We start from the raw sequence: 14313 nt of genomic DNA, 5'->3' as shown, positions 1-14313 counted from the left end.
CAGACAAATGAAAATATACACCCACACAGAAACTTGTATACAAATGTTTATGGCGACATTATTCATAACAGCCAAACAACCCAAATCTGTCAAGGTGAATGAATAAACTATAGTATGTCCATATGATGAAATAGCATTAAGTCATAAAGAGAAATGAAATATTGACATGTGCTATAATTTGGATTAACCTTGAAAACATTATGCTAAGTAAAAGGAGTCACACAAAAGAATCACTATTGTATGATTTCATTTATATAAACTTTCCACAACTGGCAAATCCACAGACAAAAAGAAAGCATACTAGTTGTTGCCAAGGAGATGATGGAGGCTGAAAGGGGGAGTGTTACTTAAATGGTTCGGGGTGCTCTGGGGTGATGAAAAGTTCTGAAACTAAAGATTTCTGGTGGTTTGATAGAACTCTAAATGCAGTAAATTAAATGGCACTAAACTGTATACTTTAAGATGTTTTAATCTATGTTACATGAATTTCATGTCCTTATTTTTAAAAAGGGGAATGAAGTACTACATCAATAATGAAACTTGAGCTCTGGCTGCTGTGACTCAGTGGGTTGGCCTGTGAACTGAAAGGTCGCTGGCTGGATTCACAGTTAGGGCACACACCTGGGTTGCCGGCCAGGATCCTGTTTGGGGGCATGCAAGAGGCAACCAATCGATGTTTCTCTTGCACATCGATGGATGTTTCCCTCCCTCTCTTCCTCCCATCCTCTCTCTAAAAAAACAGATAAAATCTTAAAAAAAAACAAAAAAAACAATGAAACTTGAAAACATGAAGCAGAAACATGCTGAAAGAAGTCAGGCACATATTGTATGGTTCTGTTCATATGCAAGTCCAGAACAGGGAAATCTACAGAGACAGAAAGTAGATTAGAAGTTGCTCAGGATTAGGGACAGGTGGGTGGGGGATATGGGGCTAATAGCCAATGGGCACGGGGTGGGATTTTTTTGAGGTAATAAAAAGTTTCTAAAAGCAATTTTGATGATGGTTGCAGGTATCTGTGAACATGCTAACTACTATTGAATTGCATTCTTTAAATGAGTGAATTGTATGGTATGTGAATTATATCTCAATAAAGCTGCTTAAAAAATAAAAGCCATTAATTATAACAATAAATTGAATTAGTAATTAAAAACATTTTCCACAAAAATCCCTGGCCTAAATGTCTTCACTTGGTAATTCCCAGGATACAAAAATCAATACATAGCCCTGGCTAGGTACTCAGTTAAAATATAGTTAAAATATAGTCCCCAGTACGCTAAGGTTGCAGGTTTGATCCCCACTCAGGACACATACAAGAATCAATCAATAAATGCACAAATAAGTGGAACAACAAAAACAAAGTGGGAACAATTGTAATAGCATAAACAATAAAAATTAAAAAAATAAAAATAACCTTAAAAAACTAGTAAGCACAGTATTCTATACAGAATCCATTCTGTCAATATATTAATCAGGTAATTTTGTTTAACGAATTTTCTTTCTATCATAATGCTTTACCATACAGTGGCCTCTACTGGCAAAAAGGAGAGGTTCTGATTATTTGGCCACTAGTTGCTTCAATTTTTTATATTTATAATGTATCCACTATGTAAATTAGGTCATAGAAATGGCTATGGGTTCTTAAAGGAGAATGCCTAGGATTATAAAGTCTAAATTGTGCCCATTCAAAAAAAAGTAGATGAAGTAAGAACAAAAGGAAAAAAGAAGCAAAAGCAAACACACTCCCAATCTAAACTATTGCTATAAAATACACCTTAAAAATATACTTTTTAAAATTACTTGTTTAACTGACTAATCTCTCCTAGTCAATCCAGGAAACAGAAAGCACGTTCACAGAAATAAATAAATGAAAAGCCCATTAGTACACATTTATGCTACTTATATAAAATATAAATTAAAGAAATAACTTGAGCCCTGGCTGATGTAGCTCAGTGGATTGAGCTCAGGCCTGCAAACCACACGATCATGGTTTGATTCCCAGTCAGGGCACATGTCTGGGTTGCAGGCCAGTTCCCAGCAGGGGACCTACGAGAGGCAACCATACATTGATATTTCTCTCCTTCTCTCTCCTTCCCTTCCGCTCTAAAGATAAATAAATAAATAAATCTTTTTTTTAAAAAAAGAACTTGATTTTTGTACCTCTGAAAGGCGGAATAGTATCATGATTGAAAGAGCACAAGCTTGGGCTTGGATTCACGTCCTAGCTCTAACATTTACTACTCACTATATGACCTTGGGTTTAATTTATCAACACCTTGGTCTCCATGTTTATAAAATGAAGAAAATATTTTGGCTCACAGCACTCTTTTGAGTACTGCTTTACTCAGTAATCACTTAAATATATTCACCATAATTACTGTTATTTCTGTGTAGAAGTTGACAAATTTTTATTTTAAATGGTCATTAAGTTAAAAAATTACATATTTGTATGATTTAACTTTACCATAAATTTATTAAGCATCTGTTATGTTGAAAACACTGTTTAAGCTTTATTTAAAAAGTCACTGAAACACTAAAACTATTGAAAATAATTAAAGAGATAACTATTCATCAACATTGAAAGATGTTACAATGTATTAAATGAAAAAAGATTATCAAACAGTAGTAATGCTGTAACACTGTTTTGTTTTGTTTTCTTTAAAGCAAGATTATTTCTTTTTGTTAAAGATTTTATTTATATAATTTTTTTGAGAGGGGTAAAGAAGGAAAAAGAGAAACATCAATGTGTGGTTGCCTCTCGCACCCCTCCTAATGGGAACCTGACCCATAACCCAGGTATGTGTCCTGACTGGGAACCGAACCAGCAACCCTTTGGTTCACAGGCTGGTGCTTGATCCACTGAGCCATACCAGCCAGGGCTAACACTGTTTTTATAAGCACATATATTTATACATTCACAAAAATATATATGACTGTAACCTGAAATCAACTGATAGTCATCTCTCAGTAGATAAAGAATAATTGTACTTATTTTATTTTTTCTTGTATATTTTTTAATTTTTACACAGTGAATATTTAACACTATAAAAAAAGGAAAGTTGACAAGACCTTTAGTAACATTATACACAGATCAGCTCAGATAGTAGGTAAGCTATTAGCATTCTGAATTAGAACTGGAAAGACCTACAGCACACAGAATACACTGTGATCTTCAATTTATGAAGATTAAAAGAGAACAAAGAGTCGATAACATTTACAATTCATTAAATAAAAGAATCCTTAGATTAGAATGATATAATGCTAATGCTGCTTCTAATAAATACATATGCTAATTAACTTACCACTTGGAGTAGTGTTCTAAGAGTAGAAAAATTTTTTTAAATTACCATAAAATGTGGGGGGGACACAGTTAGACGTACATGAGCAGGGCATAAAATTATACAAAAGATTATCTTGGTTAAGGATACAACAAGATGCAGGATCAAGCTTTCTGTTGCATCCTTAAAATTTGTTTTCATTTTTTAAAAAACTTCCATACTGTTTTCCATAGTGAAAAGCAATCCCACAAACAATGCATAAGGGTTCTGTTCTCTCTACACCCTCACCAACACTTGTTTGTTGATGTATTAATAAATTAATGAAAATGAAAACTCACCTGAAAACATTTTTACAAAATCTTCAGTAGACATATTCATCACCACATCTGCCTGAACAGGTGGCTCTCCATATCCGGCATTCCCACTCTTGTTTTTAAGATCCAGAAACCACGTTCCACCATCCTCACCTACACAGAAGGTAAAGATAGATAAATATATGCCCAAGAAGGCCTCTTCTTAAACTTTGTAACTGCAACAATTAGAGTAATTTTACATACTGCTGTTTCCCAGGCTAAAATCCCCAGGCCTATACCAATTTCAGCAAATATTTATTAAGCACTTATTATGTCCCGGGCACTGGGCTAGGCTCCAAAGACTCTGCAATAACATGGCTCTTACAAAACAGGAATCGGAGGGTGATACAGGAAAATCCCAACTGAAGATGAGATTTGAAATTTAAGTACATAGACTTCCGGCCAAGATGGAGGTGTAGGTGGAAACACTGTGCCCCCTCCCACAACTAAATTTAAAGACAGCAAAGTTTTAGAAACAAAAAGGCAGCCAAAACAGTGAAAATTGAACTGTACAGAAGTCCAACAACAACAAACCACTCAGCCAGACCGAGTCACAATCCAGCGACGGGGTTGCCCAGCCCTGACAAGCACCTAAGGCTCCGCCCCTCAAGCATAATAGGTATGAACAGACCAAACATTATGACTCAAGAACAGCTCAAAGCCCCAGAGCCTATAATTCTAAGTGACCAAGAAATAGCCAGACTTTCAGATGCACAGTTCAAAACACTGGTGATCAGGATGCTCACAGAATTGGTTGATTTTAGCCACAAATTAGAGGAAAATATGAAGGCTAAACTGATGGAAATGAAGGGAAATGCACAGGAAACCAATAGTGATGGAAAGAAACCTGGGACTCAAATCAAGGGAGTGGTCCAGAAGGAAGAAAGAAACAAGCAAACAGAAAAGAAGGAAGAAACGAGAATTCAAAAAAATGAGGAGAGGCTTAGGAACCTCCAGGACATCTTTAAACATTCCAACATCCGAATTATAGGGGTACCAGAAGGGGAAGAGGAACAGTGGAAAACTTATTTGCACAAATAATAAAGGAGAACTTCCCCAGTCTGGCAAAGGAAATAGACTTCCAGAAAATCCAGGAAACTCAGAGAGTCCCAAAGAAGTTGGACCCAAGAAGGAACACACCAAGGCATATCATAATTACATTAGCCAAGATTAAAATGAAGGAGAGAATTCTAGAAGCAGCAGGAAATAAGGGGACAGTCACCTACAAAGGAGTGCCCATCAGACTGTCAGCAGATTTCTCAAAAGAGACCTTACAGGCAAGAAGGGGCTGGAAAGAAGTATTCCAAGTCATGAAATCCAAAGACCTACATCCAAGATTGCTCTATCCAGCAAAGATTTCATGTAGAATGGAAGGTCAGATAAAGTGCTTCTCAGATAAGGTCAAGTTCAAGGAGTTCATCATCACTAAGCCCTTATTATATGAAATGTTAAAGGGACTTATCTTAGAAAAAGAAGATAAAAAATATGAACAGCGAAAGGATAGCAAACTCACAGTTATTAACAACCACACCTAAAACAAAAGCAAACTAAGCAGACAGCTAGATCAGGAGCAAAGCCACAGAAATGGAGATCACATGGAAGGTTAGCAATGGGGGAGTGGGAGGAGGAGAAGGGGGGAGAAGGTACAGAGAATAAGTAGCATAGAAGGTAGGTAGAAAATAGGTAGGGGGAGGGCAAGAATAGTATGGTAAATGTAGAAGCTAAAGAACTTGAGACACGTGGTCATAAACTAAAGGGGGGAATGATGGGGGAGGGGGTGTGCAGGGTGGAGGGGAATGAAGGGGGGAATAGAACAACTGTAATGGCATAATCAATAAAATATATTAAAAAATAAAATAAAAATAAAAGTTAAGTACAAATTAGCTAAATAAAGAATTGAAAAAAATGCATAGGACCAGAAGGTAGAAAGAGTGCGCATGACAGGCCCGTGAAGCAGTCAGATGAGCGCAGTGGGCAGTGTACTCACGCACTTCACTCTAAGAGAGATGCTGCGGAAGGAGATACAGGCTTGTATTTTAAACAGATCACGCTAACTGCAGCGTAAAGAACATACTGAAGAGGGTTAAAAAGGATGCGATGGAAAGAAAGGATGGTTAGGATGGTTGGTGTTGGGTAATTCAGGAATTAAGGGTATATGCCTAGATCAGGATCACAGCAGTGGGGATAGAGAAAAGTGGGCATATTTGAGAAATCATCTCAAAGCAGGACCCATTAGGACTAGGTACCTGACTGAATGTGAAGAGGAAAAAGTGGAGAAGGTGCATGGGAATGATTTACTAGTTTTGGGCATGGGGAACTGTAGACATTGGTGTACTGTTTACTGAGAGAGGACTAGTAAACAAGAGTAGATTTAACAGGTAGTGCCAAAGGCAGCTATTGGGGATGGTGAGTTGGCTTTGGACGTTTTCCAATTGTAACAGTCAAGTGGATCCGTTAAATAAAGTCTGACTAGGCTAGAAATAGAGATACATAAGTAACCACTTCACATGGTCACTGAAGTCATGTGAGGGGTTGGAGTTTCCTGGCGAAAGTCTGTAGAGTGCTAAGACAGTGACCTGAAGGACATCCTTGAAGGACACAGGAGAAGCCTCTGACCCAGGCACAATTCTAGTCAGAGAAGGAAAGCAGGGAAAGCTACTGTCAAAGAGGCCAAGGAAAGGGAGCATTTCCAGAAGGAGTGGCCAAAAGCATCAAGCGCTGCAGAGTGTGACCAGAATGATAAATGTCCACTGGTGACACAGAAGCCACCAAGGACCTTAGTGAAAACAGATTCAGTGGAATGGAGAAAAATAATACCAGAGCAGAGTGAATTGTAGGTGAAAATCATTTTGGCTTATTGTGTTTTGCTGTGTCTGTTTAAAACACAGAATAGACTGAACATGTTAAAATACCTCTGGGAAGGAAGCTGCAGGATGAACAGGTGAAAGAGAGTGCATAATTAATACTGCAAAGTCCCTGAAGAGGCCAGAGGAAATGGAGTCTAGAACGTTATTACTCGAAGTATGCTCCATGGAGTGTCATAGACTATCAACTGATTTCTCAAAAGGTACCTTACAGGCAAGAAGGAGAGGGAAAGAAGTATTTGAAGTCATGTAAGGCAAGGACCTACATCCAAGATGACTCTATCCAGCAAAGCTTTCATTTAGAATGGAAGGGCAGATAAAGTGCTTCCCAGACAAGGTCAAGTTAAAGGAGTTCATCATCACCAAGCCCTTAGTATATGAAATGTTAAAGGGACTTACCTATGAAATAGAAAATAAAAAACTATGAACAACAGACTGACAACAAACTCACAACTACTAACTGAGCCTAAAGAAAAGCAAAGAAAAACAACAAAAACAAAAACTAAGCAAACAACTAGTACAGGAACAGAATCAAAGACATGGGCATCACATGGAGGGTTTTCAGCGGGGAGAGACAGGGGAAGAAAAGGGAGAAGAGGTACAGGGAATAAGAAGCATAATTGGTAGGCATAAAATAGATGGGGAGAGGTTAAGAACAGTATAGGAATCAGAGAATTCAAAGAGCTTATATGTACAACCCATGGACATGAACTAAGGCGGGGGAATGCTGGAGGGCTGAAGGTGTGGGATGGGGGGGATAAAAAGGAAAAATTGGGAAAACTGTAATAGCATAATTAATAAAATATACTTTAAAAAAATTGTTATTGATAGGGAAGGGGAAAAAAGTGTGCTCCAGGGACCTCAGCCCTGTCATCCCTGTTGGAAATGCAGAATTCGGACCCCACCTCAGACCTACCTGCTGACTCAAATTCTGCACTTTAGCATCATCCACAGAGGATGAGCCTACCGTGGTTAATTAATTTCAGATGAAAGGAAGCAGAAACTATTTTCTGTAGGTTTGTATTATCCCTGTGAAAGAGGAGGTGGGGTTACCCGCGGACTCTGGTAGGGAAGCAGTGAAGGGAGAGATGGGAGATCGGAGGAGCACTGGGGTTTAAAACAGTAACTGAGGAAACTAAGGCAGCAAGCTGGTCACAGAAGCAAGAATTCTGAGGTGCTGCTCAGACTCCATACAGGGGCAGTGATGGACTTTTACTGGTACAGTGGTGTGATTTTTTCCCCATTTCTCTAGCAAGATTTAGCATGCTGGGTACAACTGTGGGTCAGCCAGATAGTGTGATTCAGCCAGGACTAGGGTTTTGGCAGGTGGTGACAGGAGCACAAAAGGTCCAGAAGGTTAGGATATAGACAGGAGAGAGACTGAACCAATGGACCCTGGGTTCGAAGGGCAAAAAAGGAAGTAAAAACCGGAAGGTGCAGATAGGTTAAGATTATCAAAAAAAGAGGAGACAAAGGATAAAAGAACTAATAATGTTAAAGTCTTCCTACAATGGGAATGAGGTAGCCAGTTCTTAAAACTGTCATTAACGTGTGTTAATGCTATATTAAGAATATTGAGCCCTGGCTGGTGTAGCTCAGTGGATTGTGCGTGGGCCTGTGAACCAAAATATCACGGTTGGATTTCCAGTCAGGGCACGTGCCTGGGTTGTAGGCCAGTTCCAAGTGGGGGACACACAAGAGGCAACCATAATATTTCTCTCCCTCTCTCCTTCCCCTCTAAAGATAAATGAATAAAATCTTTTAAAAAAAGAATATTGAGGTATTTTAAAAAGCTGACTACATTCAGACCAACTGGAAAAATCTCAAAGATAAAAATGGTAAAGTGTCCATGGTGGATGATAAATTACTATACTATACTGCCTGTTACACTGGAATTATCTGTAATGCAACTTTATATGTGTCCTTAAGTACTGATCTTAACTTAAAAATACAAACCAGTAGCTATTTGTTATTCTGAAATGTCTACATTCTAGGGTAAGGATTCAGCATACAGCCAACTAGCCAGGTGATTATAACTGGAGGCTGATTTTCTTCTAAGGGAAATATCCTACTTTCATAAAAGACTCAGATCACCAGGAGTAATCCTCACCTGAGAGCTCAAACTTATAGATTGCTTGAGTGGCTTTAACAATGTCATCACTGAGAGAGTTCTTAACAACTCTAAAGGTTTCTTCCACAGCTTCAGAACGTGGTTTTGATGGTGACTGTGGCTTTTCTTCTTTCAGTTGGGGAGCAGCACCTGTAAAATATTGATGAAGATGGCTTTAAAGCCTAGGCGAGGGGTGTCAAACTCATTTTCACCAAGAACCACATCAGCTTCACAGTTGCCTTCAAAGGGCCAAATGTAATTTTAGCACAAAAGGTCCAGAAGGTTAGGATATAAACAGGAGAGAGACTGAACCAGTGGACCCTGGGTTCGAAGGGCAAAAAAGGAAGTAAAACCAGGAAGGATAAAAACTGTATTGATACAGGATAAAAACTGTATCAATGTCACTACTCCTTAACTAGGGGCAAGGAGCTCGGTGCTGTCTCTGGGTAGAAGCAAGGTGCCAGGCCGGATAAAACAAGGTAGAGAGCCAGATTCGGCCTGCAAGCCTTGTGTTTGACACCTGTGGCCTAGGCAAATAAGGCCACACATAGAATTAATTGACAGAATAGACTGGCTACCAATTAATTAAACCTGTTTGACCAAAATGACTTTAAATATATTCAGTGGTATCTAAAAGCATAAATCGAACTAATGGAATAACAACCAAACATGTCAATTATGATTAGAAATGTAAATTGTTTATATTCTCTAAGCAAAAGGCTGATTCTCAGATTAGGCTTAAGAAAAGCAAACCACTACTAAACTATACAGTGTTTATAATAAATGGACCTAAACAAACTATTGGAGCTTTAGGGGTGATAACTAATCATTCCTTCATCATCCACTGTGAGTTCTAAAATCAAATAAGAAGACGCCAGAGTCAGAAAGATGGGGGTATTGACTGTGTCATCATTCGATGCCTCCTGTGTAATCAATCAGTGGAGCTGAATTGGAGATAATAGCCAATAGACTACAGCTATGTAAGCTTTAATGGGAAGGACACATTTAGATCATTTCAATTACTTAAAAAAACACACAAATACCATAGCTAGCAGCCTTGACATAGCCTCTCCTGACTTCACACTAAATAAATATAAAAATGTAAGAAAAAAACACAAAAAAGACAAATACTAAATTTCACGAAGGCAAACATATGATCTGCTGTCAGAGTCTAGGAAGAAAGGTCATGGCCATTGAACAACACGAGACAGCCTGCTGACTGTGACTCTGCTCCCTGTGGAGTAATGCCCAAGGGAGAGAATAGAGAATAGGCACCCACACAGTTAGTTCATAGAATGGCAACTCCTCAATATAAATTAATAAATTGAATTACTGGGGGAGGGATATGCTAATTTAAAGGCCTTAAAGTATTCAGGAGTTAGGAAAGAAATTTAACTTTACTGCTTAAGGGTATGGGCTTTGGAACTGAAGAAAGATGAAATTAAATCTTGGCCCTGCCACCTGACACCTATGTGATCTCAGATGTAAGATGAGAATAATACCTGTCCTGTGGGGACATATGTACTAATGAGACAATGAACAAAAAGTATGTAGTACAGGGTTTGGCACACAGTATGTGCCCAATAAACATTTGTTGAAAAACAAATTAAATATATGTGATCAATGAGTGGTTCTTATTATTTAAATTTGGAATTTAAATGAGTTCAGTTCATGTACATCTTCCTTCAAAAAAGAGATCCGATCTTCAAATGCTAGGCAAAACTCCGGATTTTGGACTTGCCTCTATTAGAGGGCCAGTCTCTATTAGACTTTGATAAGCTCCCTAACTCATTTCTACCATTCTGTAAATGCCTTCTGAGATAAAGATGGACAGTCTTGTTTTAATATTCTGACACATCCATGTGGCAACCAATTGAAAATCTCATTTTTAAAATGAAAAAAAGTAAAATTTAAAAAGAGCTATCTCTGGTTGCTAAGATTTTGAATACCTTTTTCCCTTCTATATCACAAAAGAAAAGCTTCCTAAGTAACTTTTTAAACTATCTCCAACAGTTTGGAGAAAGAACAGATAAAAGAAGAAGGATTAAGATCAAGCTAGAAAGGTTCAGCATGAAAATGCATTGCAGAAGAGTTTCTGTAAGTTTCCTAAATATATAAAGGAAATTTGTTCCTAAATTTTCTAGGAGACATCTAAAGAATCCATGATCACTTTGGAGATCCAGTGTCACTACATAAAAATAAGTTAAGGGCCCAGAAGAGCAACAACTATTCTTGTTAATAAACCACGAAACAAATTCTTCTCATGGGTATTCGTTAAAGAGTGCTTCATCTGCCCTGGCTGCTGTGGCTCAGTAGATTGCGCACTGGCCTGTGAACCAAAGGGTCACTGGTTCGATTCCCAGTTAGGGCACATGCCTGGGTTGCGGGCCAGATCCCCAGTAGGGGACGCTCAAAAGGTGACCACACATTGATGTTTCTCTCCCTCTCTTTCTTCCTCCATTCCCCTCTCTAAAAGTAAAATCTTAAAAAAAGACAGTGCTTCATCTATAAGTGGCATATGGCTGGGACACAAAGATCACCATGTAAACTCTGGACCAACTCAAAGGTGCTACTGTTTCTGGGTTATAAAAACAAAATAAAGTCAAAGCAAAACCTCCTTTGAAGTTAATTTCTCCCAAAAGGTAGTCACATAGCACAAACTCTGTGAATGGTGTTAGGTATACTTTGATATGACACATTTTTCCTCAAAATAAAGTAACGCGACAATACAAAATACCTAAAGTACCTAAAGATAGTGCCATGGAAAAGAAATAAAACCTTAAAAAGGGTTGAGATATTTTTTCAGACTTTTAAAAATTAAACCAAAAGACTATGTTATGAACTTCTTACTGGTAGAAAAAAAAGACAACCTTCTTTGCTAGAACTAAGACTTCACATTATTTGTCTAGTTTAAATCACAAAATTATTTAAAAGCAGAAGACAGAAATGTTTAATTCTATATTTTTGAAAAAACACTTAAGTATCTTTATTTTCCTACATAAATATGGTCTATATCTTACCATGGGTTTCCATTTTCTGGGTAATTGTATCTGGGAATTCATCTAAGAAGAAATCTGGTAGCAAAGGATGGCCTGAAAAAAATGACCCCCAAAATAATCAGATTACTGTAACAACTTCAATATATTAAGACTGTTTAATAAACATCATATCTGTTTTTATTTAAATAATCATTCTGGTGTGATGGAAAGACCCCCAGGAGAATTGTTAAACTGCCTGATTACTAAGTAAAAATAGTTTCCCCATAACCCAGTTGTCCTCTCCTATGGCAAATTTCATCCAACCACAGTCACCTGTTCAGTTACAGCCTTAACTGCTCTTCCAGGGGCCTTTGCTCTCTTATCCATTCACGCAACTCTTATGTCTCACACTCCTCCAAGGTGCTTAGGACTCATTTCCTACCTGCCCCCCAAAGAGAAGGGGATTCCTCATTAAGAAAAACTTGTTCCCCATCTGTCTCTGTCTCTGTTCCCCCCTCTCAAAAAGTTAAAGAAAACTAAAGGGCAGGGGTGCATTGAGTTTATTATATCCTAACACTCGTCATAGTACCTGATCATATGAAGTTCTCAAAGCTCTCTAAAATCTTGTACGTACAGATGCTATGTGTCTAGTACCTAAAGTGATAATTACACTGTACCCAGGACCCAGAAGACCTGGGTCTGGTTCAGGCTCTGCCTCTTACTAGCTACTACTTTTAGACTGAGGCTCAACCTCTTCAAACATGTTTTTCTACTTGAAATAGTAATCACTGAATACTGTGATTATAGCACAGGCCAGAAACTGTGCCAAGCACATTATACACAGTATTGCATTTAGTTCCAACAAAAATTCTGTATGGAAGGTAACATTCCCTTAGTTTTACCAGTAAGGAAAGTGAAGGTCAGAGAAACTGGGTAACACACTTAAAGTGTAGCGGAACTGAACCTGAACCTGAGTTATCTTCTCCCACACCCCATATTCTTAATCATGACACAATATTGCTTCCCTCATGGGACTGCTATGAGGTTAACTAGACAGTGTATATAAAAATACTTTGTAAAACTGTAAGGAGCTATTTTAAAAAAATAAATATTTCATTTATTTATTTTTAGAGAGAGGGGAAGGGAAGGAGAAAGAGTGGAAGAGAAACATCAGTGTGTGGTTGCCTCTCACGTGTTCCCCACTGGGGACCTGGCCCTCAACCCAGGCATGTGCCCTGACTGGGAATCGAACCAGTGACCCTTTGCTTCATAGGCCCGTGCTCAATCCACTAAGCCACACCAGCCAGAGCAGTAAGGAGCTATTTAATTCGATCCTGTTCAAACTGAGAGACAGGGATGATACAAATATAAATGGTAACCTAATAAATAATATTTAAAATATACAGTAACCCAAATAATGACTACATGTCCATTATTTTATAATATATTATCTCATACATATAATAAAATGAATTATCACCATCATCATCTGTAATTTCGGAGAGAAAGAATGATTTTTGAATAAGGGGAACTACTGAGAACTTCTCACATCATACCCTTATACATCAGACCAACCCTGCTCACTCACTTTTGCCATCTACCCGTAAGCTACTCTAAGAAACAAACATTTAGAAAATGCCCATCATCTTAAGAAGCTTTTGTGAAAAACCCACTACTGTGTCTTCTGTTACCATGTCCTTGAATAAAATCTTTAGTCTGTGATTTTAAAAACTAATCTTCGTTTTTGGTTTCAAGACTCGGAAATGGCTAAGAGCTGATGTGACCTTCCGCATCTGTTTATCACTTTAAAAGTCCAGCCCACTTCGGTTTTCCTCTCTTCTCTAAGGGGTGCTGGGATGGGGTTTTCCCCTTTATTGGGAGGAGAGCTTTTAAAAGAGCATATTAATTTTATATCACACAAGAGAGATTCGTGTTCCTTGCAGAAAATGTGGAAAAATACATCGTTATTTTTAAAAACAATAAGCATTACCTGGTTTAACTGCATAGGTGTCAAAATTTTTTATTCCTTCTTCTTTTAAGATATTTTCATCAATAACAAAGTTGCCAGTAAAAGTTTTAGGCTTTTTGAAAATGGAATACGCAGCATCTGCCATGATGTCCACTTTTCTACACTGGCTTTCAATCCCTGATCCTCCCAGCATATCCATGGCAGCCGTGTGTATGGCTGTGGAGAAAACAGACACATCCTGAACTCCAAATTTCATCCTTAACTCCAACCATGCCACGATTTTTTGGAAAACCACATTAGCATCTTTCGGTCTCAGTTTCCTGTTTCTAAACTATGGAGCTCCTTTCTTAACTTTACTGTCTCTCTTTCCTCTCTTCTACAATAGAGAGACTTTGTTTTTCTTTTTCATCACTCTATGCCCAGTGCCTAAAACAATGGCAAACACACCATAAAAACTCCCCAAGTAGAGGTTAACAACTGGATCCATCATAACATGAAATTCACTGGTGACTTTCAGAAAAGAACATACACACCCTGTAATGAAAGCTGATGTAGCTCGGCTCACAAGAATCCTGAAGGTGACCCTAAAACTTGAGTCTTATTAAGGAATAAATGGGAAAGTATCTAGTAGCTTCAGATTGAGTCTCCTGATTACAGCTTGTTCAAAACAGACAGTAACATGAGTATTAAAATCAATGGAAGATTTCCTTTCACATAAACATATGCGTTGCATACCAGGTCTAAAACATTGGCACTGCCTTTG

At 38.1% G+C, this 14313-nt stretch overlaps 1 protein-coding gene across 1 annotated transcript in view; it reads right to left on the bottom strand.

Moving 5' to 3' along the window:
• Positions 1-14313, bottom strand: part of HSDL2 (hydroxysteroid dehydrogenase like 2) — a 59683-nt gene that overhangs the window by 11348 nt on the left and 34022 nt on the right. Inside the window, exons 7-10 of the mRNA XM_037035719.1 lie at positions 13572-13766; positions 11624-11695; positions 8604-8753; positions 3615-3743 (exon numbers count right to left, since the gene is read on the bottom strand). Of these exons, the coding sequence (XP_036891614.1) occupies positions 3615-3743; positions 8604-8753; positions 11624-11695; positions 13572-13766 (546 nt within the window). The remainder of the gene's footprint in view (positions 1-3614; positions 3744-8603; positions 8754-11623; positions 11696-13571; positions 13767-14313) is intronic.

The sequence above is a fragment of the Sturnira hondurensis genome, unplaced genomic scaffold (assembly GCF_014824575.4).
Source record: "Sturnira hondurensis isolate 20B ecotype Veracruz unplaced genomic scaffold, ASM1482457v3 Scaffold0022566, whole genome shotgun sequence".
Taxonomy (NCBI): Eukaryota; Metazoa; Chordata; class Mammalia; order Chiroptera; family Phyllostomidae; genus Sturnira; species Sturnira hondurensis.
The sequence above is the reverse complement of the archived record's forward strand: the minus strand, read 5'-3'. Positions and strand labels throughout refer to the sequence as shown.